Here is an 18,992-nt window from a genome sequence, read left to right as displayed (position 1 = left end):
TTAGCACCACCATACTAGGACTCACAAAGTGATCTAATGGCATGAGCTCCTGCATAACATCACCCTAGACCAAAGATCTCATGTTCAACAAAATAGGTACAGGAATGAGCATAAGACAATGGGATCACAATGGAAGAATTGCTCCAATCATATAATATAGCATCTGGAGAATCACTCCAACAGACTGGTGGAATAGACTCTTGAAGGCACAGCTGAGCTGTCAGCTTTGGAAATGACAACCTGCAAAACGTGTTGTTAACCTAAAACAAAAGACATTATATAGTGGTAAATATCAAAAATATAGAATACGTGGGTGCTGGTACCAAAGGCAAGGAGTAGGAGTAACTTTTTTCACCATTATCCCTAGAAGTTCACTTGGGAAACTTGTGTTTCCAATAGTAAAATTTTAGGTTCTATGAGTCTGGAGGTCTTAGTTCTCAGATGAGACGTGTTTTCCACAGGACATACAGTAAGTGACTCAAAAAAAATAAAGCTATACCTACCTCATGGTTACTTCAGGCTGCTCATCAGACAAAGAAAGCTTTACCATCTGGCAGAAGTAACTGACCCTGATCACCATGCAGAGGTAGGCCTATTCTATAGAATGAAGGCAGGATGCACTCACATGATCCACCAGGGTATATGCCCACTATTAGTTGTAAAATGGCAAGTACAGAAGTTATGGCTTCATAAAGGCACAGAAACCAGGGACTTTTTTTGTTTCTTAGACAGAGTTTCACTCTGTTGCCCAGGCTGGAATATAGTGGTGTGATCTCGGCTCACTGCAACCTCGGCCTCCCAGGTTCGAGCGATTCTCCTGCCTCAGCCTTCCAAGTAGCTGGGATTACAGGCACCCACCACTATACCCAGCTAATTTTTTTGTATTGTTAGTAGAGTCAGGGTTTCACCATGTTGGCCAGGCTGGTCTCGAACTCCTGACCTCATGATTCATCTGCCTTGGCCTTCCAAAGTACTGGGATTACAGGCATGAGCTACCATGGACCAGGGGCCTATTTATAACAGGGATAAGGGTCTGAGCCATTCTACCAAGCAAGCCATCTTGACAAGCAGAAGTGTTAGCCAGAGAAGACAGAAATTTAGAAAGGGCGATAGATGAGAGAAATGATGAGTATTATTTATGGTTTAGGGACCAGCTGTGGCAATGTGGCCACCAACCCACTTCTTAAAGTTTTTCCCAGAAATTGTGACCATGCAGAATTTGGGAGTAATCGTGTCCTGGTAGAATAACTTAATATAACTAACAATGAAAAAAGCAAGTAGATCCCAGGCGTCCCAAGAGAGGACTGAAGTGGATACAGGCTGGTACACCCATCTCTCATCTCTTTGAATAATTGGCTGTTAACAACTCTCCTTTTTCCCAGACAATTAGCTTAGCCAAAAAGGAGCCACATACCTGGGAAATTAAGGTCCTCCCCATAGGGGCAGCTGTACCCAAAAATTAACATGGGGATACAAATGACTCCTGTCCCCCACCCACCTCGCCAAATGTGAGATCAACTCCATGGCAATTTTAACTTACACTCCAGAGTTTCCCAGTGGCATCAAGTGAAGCTACCCTACAGCTCATGTCACATCCTTGCTTAGCAACTTCCCTTGTCCTGTTCTCTTCCTTCCCTTTCTACTAGGCATTCCAAGAAGCCACTAATATAAAAGTCCTCATCTAAGGCTGTTTCTAGGGAATCTAAGTCAACTAACTTTTATATGTTATTTTAAAAGACTGTGTCTTATGAAAGAATAATAGTTATTTGTGTTCTTTCCATAAACTTCAATTTTAAGGCTTCATTTCATAAGGGCAGTTTCATTGCCACATGATATTTATAATATTCTGGAGCATATTATTTATTAAAAGCCATATATGTTCAATTACAACCTATGTAGCATGTTATACAATTTCCTCCAAGGGTATCATCATTGCAATTAACACTTAAAAATGTTGCCCATTTGTTTCACATTTCTGGGATCTAAACTGTGAGGAAGAATCTGTGAAAACTTAGATGTCTAACTTATTGAACTACTTTCTTCAAAGAGACACTGGTTAAAATTATCCTGGAAGGGAGACTTGCTCCATTACAACAGGAAATGCACAGTGTTATTTAATAGGCCAAAGAAAATAATTGATGTGTTTACTACATTAATTTCTATATAATTATTTTACATTTCTAAGCAGCCATCCTGGTTCAGTGAAAGAGTAGTGGAGTTTGAATCAGACGATTTTGATGCTAATCCTAGCTCTGCAAATAGCTGTGGGAATTTGGCCAGGCACTAAAGTTCTATGAGCTTAAGGTTCTTAAATTTTAAAAGGGGATGATAATATATAATCCTACTTACATGAAAGGGCTTTTAAAATTATACAAATCAATTAATATTAAATCACAATACGGTGTTTTGTTGTTGTTGTTGTTTTAGAAGGAAAATTTAACATCAATTCTTCAACATACAGTATAAGAATCCTGCCAAGGAACCATTCTCGAAATTGACTCTATGTCTGATTTGTCATATTGAGCAGATTGCTGTAAAAACTGACTTAAATCATTTTTACTAACAATGAAACATTATTAGTTACCCTCTATATATTCTTTACAGAAATTCATTGAGAAGATTTGTAAAAGATTGTGTACTTGCCTGAGATGTCCAAAAGGCCACTGATGGCATTGTAACTCATGATCCCTGCATGGGGCTTTCGGGGTGCCATGTTATGAGCTGAAGCAAAGGTAGGCCAACAAATCCCACTTCTCCCACCTTTTACCAAAAAAAAAAGTTAATGAAAATTGAATACGCACTCATATGAATACCAACATTAAAGTTTCAAATTTTTCACCTGATGGAGATCTAGGACTCCGATGAGCAGCAGTGAGTTCAATGTTGGGATCATCATTAGTTAGGACATCAGAGCAATTAAACCCAGGGCTACTTCCAACAATTAATGAACTCTGTTTGGAAATAAGCCAACCAATATAGCATTAATAATAGCTCTTACTAAAATAAAACATGATAATGAATAATACTGAATTCTACTGTAGTAAATAAAACACAAAGTATAAATTCAAAAAGTGGATCATTCATTAAACAAAGATGAAAAAGGTGTGATTGCAACCCCAACTGGAAAAACACTGAGAATAGGAGAGGGAAGACAGACGTGTAAATAATTATATATAAGGACATATTATGTTTCTGTGATAAATACATCCAGGGAACAGAAGGAACACAAAGGTGGAGGAAGTGTCATTACCACCTAAACTAGCTCAGAAAAAACTTCATAGAGGGAGTGAAAATTACTATTGCAAGATCAGCAGGTGATAAACAAGAAGAGGGAAGGGAGGAGGGGGGATAAGAATGAACAGTTTTTTAAGCAGAGGGCAGTGGGAACAAAGGCAGGGAGGTATAGGTGAGACAGATAGAAGTTAAGGAGATTATTCTTATTAGTCCTTCAGTAATTCTACCCTTCTCTGAGTTATTTTTTTCCCCATGGTGTGGCTGTATTAATTTCTTACCTTAATTTGTACTTTTTTACTGGAAATTTTGTGTGATATAGCAGCTGGCATGTAAATCATTGGAAAAATGGCCATTCCATTGTCAACCAGGGTCACATTATAAATGTGCACACTCTCTGTGGTCTGCAACAGAATTTACAGGTTACATAATACTAAGGACAATCATAAAACAAAATAAACAATAACCATCTTTAATCATAATTACCTGAAAATAAATTCCATAATCCCAGCATGTCCAAATGGTAAATCCTTGTATAAGAGAACATCCAGGAAGACCATCTTGGTTCATATAGATACCATATAAACCCCCATGGGCTTCATTGTCAAACCACTTTTCCACGGGATTAAACTGGCCTTGGAAGGAAATATAGAACCAGAGAATGAACGCTACAATTCATGTCACATAGTTTTAATAAGCAGTATCAGTTAAAGTTAACAAAATTCTTTTCAAAATTGCATATATAATTCTGATATCAGGTTTAATATGATCAAATATTTTTATGGCTCTGCCATTTATGGTTCACTCTATTTAGTGTCTTTCTTTAAATGTTCTCAAGATGGAGTCTCACTATGTTGCTCAAACTGGTCTCAAACTCAAGCCATCTTCCTGCCTTGGCCTCCTGAGTAGCTGGGACTACAGGCATGCCCCACCTCGCCTGGCTTATTCTAATTAGTAGTTAATTTTGTCTAACTAGTCTCTTCACTGTTATCTAAAATAACTGTATACTCATTTACAAAATTTAGTCTTAACACCCTTACATTATTTTGTCTGATTAAAGTAAACATTAATTTAATTAGGAAGAGAATGGGATTTAGATACAAATAAGCCTAAACTTGAAACACAATGGTACAGCTTACTGTCTGTGAAATGCTCCCCCTAAACATCTTTCCATTGCTCTGTCCTTCTGGCCATCCCATTTTCAAGTCAAATGTCACTTCCTTAAAAGATCTTCCCTAAATACTTGATTCAAAATAACACCTCAGTCACTTTACATTGCAATTAAAATTCCTTTCACTTGATATTTTTATTATTAATTATTTGTGAATTATCCATCTCTTCTCTCCCAGTAATATGTAAGCTTCATGAGAGAAGACATTGCACCTAGCTCATTCACCATCATTTCTTGGAGCCTAGAAGGTTGTACAGAGATAGGTGGTTTTAAATATTTTAACAATTGGTGTATGTATTATCTTGGGAAAGTTGTTTTAGGACCTTAGTTTCCTCATATGTAAAAAGTTTTAATGATTAATTCAGAATTGTTTCAAAATAAAATGAAATCACCCACATAAAGTGCATAGCAAATACTCTCAATAAATGGCAACTATACTCATTATTAATATATAGAACAAAGGGGATTTTAATGAAAGTTTTACTTATGTCCAAATCAGTTCAATAACCTTAATAACTGCCTCCCCAAACAGTAATGAATTGGAAAACTGTCTATAAAGAGCAGCACCACCTCCTAAATTGTACTTAATACCAGCTCTCCTGTTCAGGTTCCCTGGTATCTGTTTCCTTTAATCTTCTATTGATTTTCCCTTCTTCCTAGTCCTTTGGGTTTTACATTTTATTTATGATCTTCCTGGTTTTGATAATTTTCCTGCATAAGAAGATTTTTACATTTCTCTCCCTTAGAGTCACACAATAATAGATGCATGGACAGATAGGGTTTCACCCCTGAACCTGGTGTATATCACTATCCAGAGCTTCCCAGACTCTTGTCTGGGGGATGGATTGAATAAATTGATGTACCATTACAGGAACGTAAATGCTTCATTCCTCTGTGAAGTTTCATATTTCAGTTGCTATAACTCCAAAATCTCCTTATAAATAGTCTCAATTATTTAGGAATATCAACATAGTCAGTGAAAAATGCATTATATAGCATTATACATACTAGTAAATACTCATATTCAAAGATCACATTTTGATGTTGAAAAATCCATAAGGGTAACTTTGTTGAAGTTGTAAAGAAATTGCATATTTTAAAATTTTAAGCCAAAGAAAAGCCACTTCAAGTGGTTGGGAACTAAAATATTTAACAAGAGCATATATCAAGGAATCAGTTAAGTATGTTGACAAAATAGTTTTTATTCCTTCAAAACGTATTTTGCACAAGAATAAAACCCGCTTAAGTCTAAAAATGTTTGAATTGATGGAAAAAAATGCTGATTCAAAGAATCTTAAAAATAAACACACTTTTAACTAGTATATTTTTTAAAAGATGAATTTCATGCTATATAAATCATGCCAAATAAAGCTGTTAAAAAGTAACTATACTGAGTTTTTTTTTTTTTTTATATCAATTCTGGAAGGGACCTACATTTCCCAGAGAAAGTCCCATTTTCTTTAACTTTCTTTAAATTTCTTGAGGGGTAAAGTCTGCATATTTATTATGTAGTTTACTTTTTTGATCTCGTAATAATTTATTTACATGGTTGAAAATATAGAGGTTATTGGAAAAGTATACAATTATAAGTACTGAGTTCCCTTGTTCCCAATTACTTTCTATGATTTTTATACTTTTCTTATGTAAATACAAATACCATATACATTCTGATTCCTTCCCTTTCTTCCACAAAACATATTTTATATGTATTATACCTAAAATAGTATTATATAAACTATTTTGCACTCTCCAGTTAGCACTTAAGAATATTCTAGAGAGTTCTTCATATCAATACATTGAACTCTTCTGCCTTCTTTCTTCGAGTAGTCTAGTGTTCCATCGTATGACTTTATATAACTATTCCAGCATGGGGGGACACAAAGTGGCTTTCGGTTTTCTGCTAGTACAGACAATGCTGTGATGAATAACCTTGTTCATAAATAATTTTCTAAGTTTGTAACGGCAACTGTTAGCTAGATTCATAGAAGTGGAAATGCTGAGTCAAAGGTAAATGCATGTGTTATTTTGGTAGATGTTGTCATGTTACCCTAAGCAGAGATGATATTGTTTTGTCCTTCAACCAGCAAGTTGTAAATGTTTTGCTTTCCCTACAGCCTTGTCAAAAGAGTAGATGCTCAGTTAGTTCTTAATTTTTACTAATCTAATATAGAGAAATCTATATTTGAGAAGTGTCTGTTCATGTTCATTGACTTTTTGATGCATGCAGGTTTAACATATGAATAGTGAGCATTTATTCTATCAAAGTAGAAGTTAAAATAATGGGGTATGTCAACATGTATCTCTATAATAAGTGCTGTTTTTGTAAAAATGGTGGTGGGATGAGGTACTTACTGTCCCAATGCCGACCAAATCAAGAACTCAAGGCCGGGCGCGGTGGCTCAAGCCTGTAATCCCAGCACTTTGGGAGGCCGAGACGGGCGGATCACGAGGTCAGGAGATCGAGACCATCCTGGCTAACACGGTGAAACCCCGTCTCTACTAAAAATACAAAAAAAACTAGCCGGGCGAGGTGGCAGGCGCCTGTAGTCCCAGCTACTTGGGAGGCTGAGGCAGGAGAATGGCGTAAACCCGGGAGGCGGAGCTTGCAGTGAGCTGAGATCCGGCCACTGCACTCCAGTCCAGGCGACAGAGCGAGACTCCGCCTCAAAAAAAAAAAAAAAAAAAAAAAAAAAAAAGAACTCAAGTTGCTGCTGGAGTTTTGGGATCATAAACTTGGAAAAATAAAGTTTTCCTTAGAAACCTATTTTTTTTTTAGATCCAATGTTATCTTGAAATAATTTATCTTGTTGAGTTATTTCAGTGACCAGAAGGAAAAGATATTATATATTGAATTAACAAACAATAATTATTTATTTTAACAATTTTGGACAAGTTATTTCCTAATTTTAGCGATTCGTGGTTTAAAAGACTTACCTGGGCAAGGTTCACCATCAATGCGGTATCCTGCTCTTCCAAATCCAGCAACTACATTATTCTGTAAAACTGTATTGGTCCCTCTATTTATCTAGTGCAATGATTTAAAAAAAATACTGTGCATCAGGCTAGTAAACATTTGTATAAATTGAGAGTAAGTATATGACAATATACTTATGAAAACTTTTAATTATGACTACATTTTCAGGAGCTAAAATTTAATTTATTATTTACCCCATTCAAACTTCATTATAAGTGATGTATTGAAATTACACTAGGTTCTTGGTGTAAAACCATCATTAAGTACTATAGCCTGGACTTCATTTAAAAACTACATTAAAGAGATTATTTCTTATTTCAGTCACAAAATCCACTGAATGTGGTTTAAAATTTACAAGGCACAGAACAAGTTCCAGTATTATAACAAGGTAACAGGAATGTTAATACTTTTTTCAGGAATTTGTGATCACTGAAAAAGTGATAAATATATATTTATATATTATATTTATATTTGTTTAATATAAATATATATTCATATAAAATTATATATATACATATATTTTTTTTTGAGACAGGGTCTCGCTATGTAGCCCAGGTAGGTCTCAAACTCCTAAGCTTAAGCAGTCCTCTTAACCTCCCAAGTAGCTAGGATTACAGGTGCAAGCTCTTTTTACAGGCTCTTTTTAGTTATGTTTTGTTACCAATTTGATTAATTTATTTTAAAAAAGACAACTAAGGCAATGACAGTGGATCATAAGATTCAGTGGAGACATTGACTAGTTTACATAACGTTTGCTATAATCACAAAGTAGGTTAGCATGAGTGTTAGGTAATTACTAAACAATTTTATTTTATAAGCCAAGTCAAAGTAGAAAAAAATGGAAGCATACAGCACACATATCATTCTTGCCTATGGTGTCAGCAAAACAGTCAAAAGTTGCAATCATATTAAACACACTTATTTTTAAACATTTTGATAAAAATAGAGTCACATGAATTCATAAATGTCAGTTAAGTACCCTTTCTTTCAAAAGACACAAATAGCCTTAAAGATTTGGAATTGACATTTAATATGTATAAACAGATAAAAAGAGATAATTTTTACCTCATAAATGTGTACTAAATTTCAGTTTTCAGATTTTACCTTAAGGTATTAATTAATAGTTGTGAGAAAAAAAAAAAAAACTCAATCCTTATCCCATCTTTCAAAGGTAACTATTTTTAATTTCTTTCGATTCTATGTCATAGGTAAAGGCAGGAGGAAGCTATCACCTCCACTTTTTCTTTTCTTGTTTGTAATCTTACTCTATATCTAAACAAACACTTACAATAATTGAAGAAACTTCATGGGAAACAAGAAGGTTCCAATTAGTAATATCAGATAAGTATAATAACCTTGCATGTAGAATCATGACCATTTTAGATGAGAAAAGGATTTTAGAGATTTCATTGTCTATTTTCATTTTTAGGGAGGAAACTAAATTCAGAATTAAGTAGTAATATGCCCAAAGCACTCAGTTGAGTAGTAGCAGCAAAGAGACCTTGTACTGGAACTTGAAATAATGTTGGAGAAGAAAGGAGGTAAGAGAACTATTTAAGCCAATAGACATCAACAGAAAAAAATACACCAATGGCTACCGAAACTTACATCATCTTTTTAAAAGTGCATTCACTCCTTTAGTTAGCTCATTTTATTATATTTTTTCAATCACTGATATAATTATGTTAGTATAATTATAAATTTGTTCTCACTACCTCAATTGCTGCATGCCAGAGAGTTGAACTTAAATCTTTTCTGTTCTGATAGGTTCCTGGCCAAACCGAAAGTGCAATCAAATTCCCTCGGACTTGGTTGGCATTCCCCCATATTCTTATGCCTGTTAAAAAAAAAAAAAAAGTAGAAAAGGAAAGAAAATCCCCAAAATACATAAGTCAATTTGAAACGACTATTATGAGTAATGTCTTTTGATTTTTCCATAAAATTATTTTTCTACTTTGAGCCTGACAAATGATCCTCTTAGATTTTTGAAAGATTCCTCTGAACTCTTTGATAATGAACTCTCCCTCTTTAATAGACTACCTGAATTAGAATCTTCTGGGGTGCTTGTTAAATATGTGGGTTCACAGGGTCCATCTCAGATTTTATTTAACAAACCCACAGCTTTTATATAAATTAAATAAATTTATTATACTTTATACTGACAAAAATCAATATAATATGCCTAAAGTTGTATATAACCTTTATTTGTAATAATATTTGTGATTTATATGTGAGGAGTATTACATTTAAATAATTAGTGATTAGATAACTCATATAAGAATGTGGTCTGGTAAAAATTCTTCCATGTTATAGGGCTATAGTGTCTAATATGATAGCCATAGCCACATGTGGCTATTTAAATGTATATTAAGTGCAATTAAATTATGTTCCATTACAATTAAAAATTCATTTCTTCAGTCACAATTCAGCTCCTAGCCATAATTCAAGTGCTCAATAGACACATGTGATTTAGTAGTCACTATTATTAGACAGCATAAATATAGACCATTTCCATCCTCACAGAAAGATCAATTGGGCAGTATGGCTCTAGAGTTTACAGATAAGAAAGCCTCCACAGGACATGTAATTTGGACCAAAATATTATTATATTACCTTCTCCCACTGTAAAGTAAATTATGTTGTCATCTATGTCCAATCCATCTGTCCCAAATACACCAATTGCTGGAGAGAAGCCATGGTGAAAAGCACAACCTCGAATATAGGATGATCCATGTTCTTGAATCTATAAAACATTGGGATACAGAGAACATTTTAAAAATAAAATTACAGTATATTTAAACAAAAAAATTGAAGTAAATTATTTTCAGTAAACAAACCTTGATTAATCATCAATACTCAATTCGCTTTCTCTTAAAGATGATTTCTCCATAAGTCTTAATATATCCATATATAAAATATGCAAATTTCCATATATCTGAATTTATTATTAGATATATTAAATATATATGCTTACTTTAAATGCAGATTCAAAATTCTCAAGTGCTTTTCTATGCATTTATATTCCTATTATCACTTATAAAATGTTAAGGTGCTAAAAATTACTTTTTTAAGAATAGTTCATGATGACAGGGATCTTTTTTTTATTACAAAAAACACTTTAGGCAAGGAGTTACTATTCAAATGTCTATAGGAACCATTCAGTGAACAGGTTAGGGGTTTCAATTTAAACCTGCAAGATTACTTATTTATTTCTACTAAGAGATATGCTGTCTCTCATTTTTCTTAAATCACCAGCCCTCTAGGAATATTTATTTTGCCACTTTTGATGGAGGCATAGATCAAACATGCATTTCATTTGAGAAGTTTGAGCAATACTCTCTTTGTTTAATAGAAACCATTTGGAAAAATGTTTTTTGTCATTGCAAAATAAAGTGGATATATAAACCACTATTATAGATCTTCAATTCTTTCACCCACTATACTACTTTTCTTATGGTTTTTACTGGCCTTAAATAAGTGCACAATATGGATGGAATCAAATCCTACTTATATAGGTCTAAAAAGTTAATGGGCCAAGAAAGTTTTATTATATTAGATTATAATTTTAGCTAATATAAGATGTGGCTATTTAGAAGTCACATGAAAATAAAAATATTTTACATATTTTTAATATACACAAGAATAAAGCACAAACCTGTCCTAGGTTAAGAAACGTTACAGCATATCTTGGATCTGTGCTATCCCTGAAGCCTTCTTGACCACTGTGATAAAATTCCACATTACTTAGTCTTGCATTTCCTAAGGTAGGGAAAGATTTAAAATTTGTTTTTCTTAAAACAGTTGGAATAAAACATTTTTGAAAAGCTACACAAAGTTCAAATTTTTCATGAAAAAATCATTAGTTATTCTTTGCTCCTTTAATCCAGAAGAAGTAGTATTTCTCAGACCTCTTTTCATTGTACTCATAAGTAGCCCTTTTCCACATTTTTTTTTCTTAATAGCCTGCACTCTCCCACAAAATTTTAATAACACATATATACCATATATCTGTTAGTGTACAGTGGCCTTTTGGAGGACCACAAACCATTGTAATACCTATGTTTTCGGCCCCCACCCCAAGAACTAAGTTTTTCCTCCTGGGGTGGGGGGTGATATTTTCAAATTGAGAATGTATGGCATAAGGCATAAGATATAATTTACCTGACACTTCCCTTTTGATGGCATAAAGAGCTTTTAAGGGCATTATCTTTTATAATCTCTTTCAGAATATGTATTGCCAATTATCTGCCGGTCAGCTTATCATAAGTACCATCGAGGTGACAAAGGGTAATTTTACAGACTACTAACAGCAATAACAATCCATGAGAGATTGCTCTGTGTCAAGTGCTGCACTAAATGCATAACAGACAATATGGGGTTTAATTCTCATAAAGCACCCTGTGAGTTAGGAACTTTTATATCTCTATCATCTAGTTAAAAAAAAAAAAAAAAAAAAAACTGAGGCCCAGGAATTCATGGCTGGAAAATAACCAAAGAGAATATTATTTGTTCAAAAACTGATACTTAAGAGGGTGTGTTGGAGAAAAGTTATTTTGTACTAGAAGGGAAAACCTACCTTGCAATCCATGAGCCAATTCTTATATACATGGTTGAGAAGATATGAAAAATTGAGATAATGATACAGAAGACATGATTACTATAAACCACCTGGGCTTACAAAAGCCACAGATGTGTTATCTTTACTCACATCACAAAACAATATATAGGAGCAAGGCAAGACTGTCATAGGAATAGGGTTCATCACCGAATTTGAAGTGAGAAAGGCACAGATTAATATTCAAGATCAAAGCAACTGTACCCCTTTATTCATCTGTTTCTCCATCTTTAAAAGAGGGATATTTATGCCATAACATTATGAGGATTAAATGAGATAGTACATGTTTAATGCCTAGCACAGTGCCCGTGATCTTGTGTTATGATCATCATTACCATCACCATCATTAGCAGCAGCAGCAGCACCATCATCATCAGGTGAGCTTCCTCTGGCAGATTATTACCAACAAGTAGAGGCTATAGTGAGATTGCTGTTTTCTCGATATAAAGATTTGCTAGAATAGATCTGTTGCAAAATGAAATAGGCAGTGTTTTGAACAAGTGAGTACCTGCAGCAACAGTTCAAATCAAGAATGGATACTCTAGTCCTAGTACCCAGATTGTGGGATCCAAATAACATCTTCCAATAAAAAGAACCAGAATTACTTGGAGGAACAATTGAGTTCCAGTCTTAGAAAAAAATTACAGTATGTGCTTCCCGTATCAGAAAGTAAAGAGGCTTAGAAAACTAACTGTCAAGAAGACAGGCATCAACATGAAAAGGTTCTGAAGGTCAATAATGGAGCATTCTGAGTATTAATCAGATTAACAATCACAATGGATTTGAACAGGTCAAATATGTTTTGACCCAGGAGCACATAATGATACTAACAACAAACCAAAAACTCCCTGTCACCTTTGGAGGATGCTTGGGAGCAAACACATTATTTTGAAACCTAGTCAATATGAGGAAAAATCAAGCATTTTTTCCTGTATTCCCTATATGAAGTATTTTTCAGTGCAGTCAAATGGTGGTTTAGAGGAGATTTTATTATAAATGAGGAGGAAATTTTAAATCTTAATGATTTAATGAATCTAGGCAATGTTATTTAGTAGCTATTAGCATTGTAAGAAGAGAAACAATCATACATTATGTACTTACTGATGGAAAAATACACTACCAACTGTATCTTTTCTTTTTTTTTTTTTTTTTTGCAATTGGGTCTCTCTGTGTTGCCTAGGCTGATTTCAAACTCCTGGCCTCAAGCAGTCCTCCCACCTTGGCCTCCCAAAGTGCTGGGATTGCAGGCCTGAGACACCCTGTCTGGCATAATTCTTGCCTAAAAATTGAGCCTGAAGTCTCTAGTTTTATATCACCTAGGCATAGGAAATACAGGGAGACGAGAACAAGTTAAATTTCAGGAATGCAATCACTAAATTCCAGACTGTTGGAAACTCCCCAGAATTAGAGGACCAACTTCTTTTATAGATAAAATGCAAGGAGAGAGGAATGAATCAGAGATTTAAGATTCATAACCAGTTGAAATGTGGATCTTATTTAGATCCTTATTTGAAACAAGAGGATGGAAGGAAGGAAGGAAGGAAGGAAGGAAGGAAGGAAGGAAGGATGAAAGGAAGGGAGGAAGGGAGGGAGGGAGGAAGGAAGGGAAGGAGGAAGGGAAGGAGGATACTGGGGAAATTTGAACTATCATTTGATAAGAAATTATTATTAAGAAATTAACATTTTTAGTTCTGATATTTGTTGATGTTTTCTAAAATGTCTTACAGTTTCACACTAAAATATTTCTAGATGATATAATGTGTGGTTGTTTCAGTACAATCCAGGGGCATGTAGAAAGTGGATGGAGGTGTAGATGAAACAAGATTGGCCAAAGCTGATCATCGTTGAAGCTGGTGATTAGTACATTGGGATTCATTATATTGTTTTCTCTATTTTTGGTGTATGCTTGAAATTTTCCTTAAACCAAAACAAAAACAACAAATGATCTGCGGTACTTATTATAAAATTATCCCTGTTAGGTGAAAGACTGGTTTAGCTGTTACCGAAGGTCATTGTTAATTTGATAATTCATTTTGTCCGTGAAGATAAAAGTAAAAGCAGTAATTTAAGAGAATTTTCTTGGAAGGTAACACCTGGGCTACATAATCACTTTTTATGTTTTATTTTCCCACATAATCTTATGTAAAAAGTGAGAATTATGTAAGAGCTGACTAAATATAGATGAGATCATGTTATAGCTCATTTAGAAAAATAAACTGAATTTATACTAACCTTTAAATGTCATCATATTTTCAGTGAATGAGCCAACCAGTATGCGTGCTCCAAAAGAGTCCTTGGACCAACCTGGGTAATCTTCACCAACTATTTTGATGTTCCTACTCAGTATCCCAACATCAGCTGCTAACATGTAGCTCTCACCAGTTCCAGGGACATGGTATTTTTCAGCTGCAGCATAAAGGCAGCTAGATTATTGCCAGTGCTGAGAAATATCTGTCTTTACTAGTTCCTTTGCAGTTCATATGCTAAACAGCTTTCTAATAAGCCAAAAATCAACATGAATGCATGAATTATTAGATTTACATGTTTAAATATATACAGATGGCAGTCTGATATTATGATATTCGTATTTATAAAATGAAATATAACCAAAAATATTTCCTCTATTTACATCAAAATTATTATCATCAGCAAGTATAAAGTTACTACTTAACAGATCTTGAGGGTAGTATATAATCACTTCAAATTACACATGAAAACCCTATTGTATGGCAAATTGAGAAGTGTATTGTAATTTTAATAGATGAGGAAATGTAGAGAAGTAAAAGAATTTGCCCAAAGCTAGGAGGAGAATCAACAACACATAGCAATTAACACTCCCGCCACCTAAACCTTGGTTTGTTCCACTTTCTCAGTGGCATGTTTTATATCAACCACAAGATTCTTCATCAGCAGGTAGTAGCATATCCAACACCATCTGTACATTTACATCTTAACAATTTGTAAAACATAACCTAGATTACATGCCACATTTTAAGAAATGTTATTCAAAACTTTAAGACAAGCAGGTACATTTCCAACAGAGAATAATGCTTGATATTTTAAATGAAAGAATCTATAATGTCAAACTTCAAAAACCAACTGTTTTACAACTAATTACAATGAAACATTTTTCAAATAAAACTTTTCTTTATGATTTAAAGAAAATATATGATATAGAATTATAGACACATGCGCTTCTATCAAAGTACTGCTTTAAGAAGTTCTTTTCAGTTTCTTTTTCACGCAAGTCAAATGTCTGCTAGTCTATCATGCTGTCTTGCATCTGGAGTTCATGTGAGCATCAGGGGCATCTGAAAGGATTTTCTAACTTTACACTATTGTCTGCTCCCACTTCCTGAGATTTGGATGAAGGTACCATGCCAAATGGGAAAAGGCTGGAGTGCTTGGGAAGGCCCTGCTCCTGTAAGTGGAAAACTCATCTTCAGATCATGCTGATTCCTTCTTTCCTCAACAATTATAGTTTTATCTTTCCATTGTTACTTGTCTAAATGCATTTACCACTAAAGACTATATCCATAAAACAGTTTAGGACAAGGCTTTTGGATAAAGGATTCTCAAATTTCAGTGTGCACAAGAATCACCTAGAAGCTTGCTTTAAACAGAAAGTGTTGAACCTTACCCTATAAAATGTCATACACTAGGTCTTTGCTGAATATTTGCTGAATGAATGAAAGCACATAGCAGGGCCTATTGGTAACCAACAGAGAAAGAGCAGCGCTCACTGGGTATCATTGCCGATCTGAATAAAATGCTCCTTTAACATATTTGTGACATGTTTTATCAAAGAATTATAATTACAGAGAAAATGTGAATCTTTCAATACAATTATATATCTATTTGGTTAAAAAGCATCCACTTACCCAAGTGAGTATAGGAAAGGCTATCATTAAGAATGAGAATTTTATGATCATGCAGGATTTTAACAATACTTCTTGTTTCTGTCTGGTGGAAATCATAGCTTGTGGTTGTTATCACAATCTCTTCTCCCTCCTTAGAAAAATTCAAGTGCCAAATTTAAGAACAATTTTAAAAATAGGTTTATATTTCTTGATATCATTAAATAATTCAAATTTAATTTATATCTCATTGGCAATTACAGTATTATCAGAAAGAATAAACAGTACATTGAAGTCTCTAAAATATATATGCTTGTGTTTGACATTAAGAATTATAAATTTTGAATTATCTGAGCATTTTCTTAACTTTAACTCAGCCGTTTAGTAAAATCACAGCAACATACCTTTTCTAAAAAAGTAAAGACATCAAAGCAAACATACTCACATTTTTATTAAGAACTGATCAGGACAATATTATTAAGAGTTGAATTTTTTTCCCCTAGTTTTTTGTTTGTTTGTTTAGTACAATTAACTATCACATGTTATTTCTGAAAGGCAGAAAAGCCTGAGGAAAGTTAAAGGGCAAGGCTAAGTCCTAGAACTTTGTATATTGAGCTCCTCCTTGTCATCCAAATCTCTGCTCAGATGTACCCTTGACAAAGACCATCTCTGGAATATTCAATGTTATCTGCTACTCTTTGCCATGGCAGTCTCTATCACACTATCTGTTTTATTTCCTTCATCATGCACATTATCTGAAATTAATAGATATTTATTTGTTCATTTAGTTTCTGACTCTCCCACTCCAATGCAAGTTCTGTGATAGCTTGGACAAATTTCTTCACCACTAAATCCCCAATGCCTAGAAAAATGTGTGACACTTGGTTAAATATTACTCTGATACAAAATTTGCTGACAGTATTAATTGGATAATAGGATATCAAAATCACTTAATTACTCTCTTTAAAAAGTAATCACACCAGAACTATCACAAATAAAAACATATTGCAAATAGATCACAGTACTTCCCAATAAACCCTCTTTCTATTTACCAATTATAAACTACACTAAGAGAGCAAACCCAAATGTTTTGATGATTTGCATTGATTTGCTCAAACTAAGGCTCCCTTTGTTCTGTGAGTCTAAAGTTTGTTCTCACCAGAAAGGAACTGACTGAGATCTGAAAGCTTGGAGATGAAATCCATCCATTTCTCTAATTTTTTGGCATTAAAAACTGTATTTTAAAACATGTGGACTCTACGGCTTGTACATAGTTTATGAGCACAGTAGAGATGAGAATTGCTACCGTTTATACTTTATTAAAAGATCTCATTTAACACAGGCAGTATATGGATATCATTGGGTGTCAGAATTTCTTTTCTTTTCAAATTCTTAACATGTAAAATCATAAATTAGAAGTGAAGAGGTAACCAAGATAATAAAATATATTTTAAATAATTCCATTTTCTGTTTTATAAGAATTTATAATAAATTTTATCCAAAAATGTTCATATTCTTCTTTTATGACTAATATACATTACTATAAAATATGACTAAAATATTATATATACATTTTTATGACTAACAGTCATTTTAATTTTATCCAAAAATATTCATATTTTTCTTGTATGACATATATTAATATAAAATATCACTAATTTATATGCATTTTTATGACTTATATATTAGCTTGTATGTACATAATATATATTAGTCATATATGACTAATCTACAGTCATATATGTCATAAAATGTATATACATAATATATAGTCATAAAATACATATAAATACAATATACATACATATGTATATATGCACACACACATAATGTTCTCTATTTATTTTAAAGGACCATTGAAGCCACAATTTTTAAATGCCTCCTATCAGGTCAATTTTTGCAAGCTTATTGCAAAATACCCATTTTTCATCTGGCTAATCAAATGAGAAAATGAATGCCCATGAGAGTAGAATAGACATTTTTTTCAGCTGACCCACTGTATATATTCATGTTCCATTACATAATTATTTTCTCTACCTGCCAATCCACAGCATCCATCAGAGACAGGACTTTGGAACCTGCATCTGCAGTTTCTGAGAGCTTAGTTTTATATATTAAACGTGGAATTCCATGAAGATCTAGCTCACCAAACACCCCTAAAGAAGAAAAGCACACTCCTATTTATTCACCACACAGTACTGAGTTAGGTGCTAGTATAAAATGAAAATGTTCATTGATATATTTTATTATGTGATTAAACATTTTAGAACGAAAGGAATGAATTGGTGCTCTCTGCTTGGAACCATGTAAGAAGACTTTGACCCTTTAACCCACTTCTGGAAATCTGGCTCATAGACATTAAAACCAGTATACAAGAGTACATGAATGAAGATGCTTACCACAGTAATATTTAAAAACATGAGGAGACTGGAATTAATCCAAATATACATCAAAAGGAAAAGGATGGAATAAAGTTTAATATACTAATACTGTAGAATAATAGGCTATAAAAATGAGTTTTATCTGTACATTTTGATCAGGAAAGATTTTCATAATATGTTCACTGAGAAAAGAAAATTGCATAATAATATACTTAGTTTGACCATGTTTTATGAAAGGAACAATACTATCACCACAAATCAGTATATGTAATATGAATATAGGCATAGATTAAAACAGGAAGACACACAAAAAATTTTAACTAATGCTAGTGTCCTTAAAAGATAATTAGAAAGATGTATATTCTTTACAGATATGTTTTCTTGATATTGTTCGTTTAACGTGTTACTTTTGAAATAAAAAACATGTAATTTTTTTTTAAGATTGAATTTGTCTGCTTCAGGATATTTGTGAATGGTGAGCTAATTCAATCTCAAGCAATTTTTAACCCCTTATTTACTTGGTGTCAGTTTTAGAAATTGTACAGTAAAACAATGGTAGCACATGCTTATATGTGTCTTCTAAATAAATATGCAGTACCATTCATATAAACAGTTCTTAATTGTGACCAGGTTAAACTCTTTCAAGCCATTTGCTTTCTGAGCTCAAATAAGAATATCCACAGTACACCAATGCAACTGGGAAATTAAATCTCAGCAATAGCTGTGATTGAGTAATTGATTGCAGAGTCAACTGATCCACAGA

At 33.5% G+C, this 18,992-nt stretch overlaps 1 protein-coding gene across 1 annotated transcript in view; it reads right to left on the bottom strand.

The window, feature by feature from the left end:
• Nucleotides 1–18,992, bottom strand: part of PKHD1L1 (PKHD1 like 1) — a 162,034-nt gene that overhangs the window by 27,466 nt on the left and 115,576 nt on the right. Inside the window, exons 57-67 of the mRNA XM_033203683.1 lie at nucleotides 17,886–18,004; nucleotides 15,873–16,002; nucleotides 14,224–14,397; nucleotides 11,032–11,135; nucleotides 9,990–10,119; nucleotides 9,092–9,213; nucleotides 7,337–7,427; nucleotides 3,718–3,866; nucleotides 3,513–3,635; nucleotides 2,840–2,951; nucleotides 2,644–2,760 (exon numbers count right to left, since the gene is read on the bottom strand). Of these exons, the coding sequence (XP_033059574.1) occupies nucleotides 2,644–2,760; nucleotides 2,840–2,951; nucleotides 3,513–3,635; nucleotides 3,718–3,866; nucleotides 7,337–7,427; nucleotides 9,092–9,213; nucleotides 9,990–10,119; nucleotides 11,032–11,135; nucleotides 14,224–14,397; nucleotides 15,873–16,002; nucleotides 17,886–18,004 (1,371 nt within the window). The remainder of the gene's footprint in view (nucleotides 1–2,643; nucleotides 2,761–2,839; nucleotides 2,952–3,512; nucleotides 3,636–3,717; nucleotides 3,867–7,336; nucleotides 7,428–9,091; nucleotides 9,214–9,989; nucleotides 10,120–11,031; nucleotides 11,136–14,223; nucleotides 14,398–15,872; nucleotides 16,003–17,885; nucleotides 18,005–18,992) is intronic.

The sequence above is a fragment of the Trachypithecus francoisi genome, unplaced genomic scaffold (genome assembly GCF_009764315.1).
Source record: "Trachypithecus francoisi isolate TF-2019V2 unplaced genomic scaffold, Tfra_2.0 Lachesis_group7, whole genome shotgun sequence".
Lineage (NCBI taxonomy): Eukaryota > Metazoa > Chordata > Mammalia > Primates > Cercopithecidae > Trachypithecus > Trachypithecus francoisi.
The sequence above is the reverse complement of the archived record's forward strand: the minus strand, read 5'-3'. Positions and strand labels throughout refer to the sequence as shown.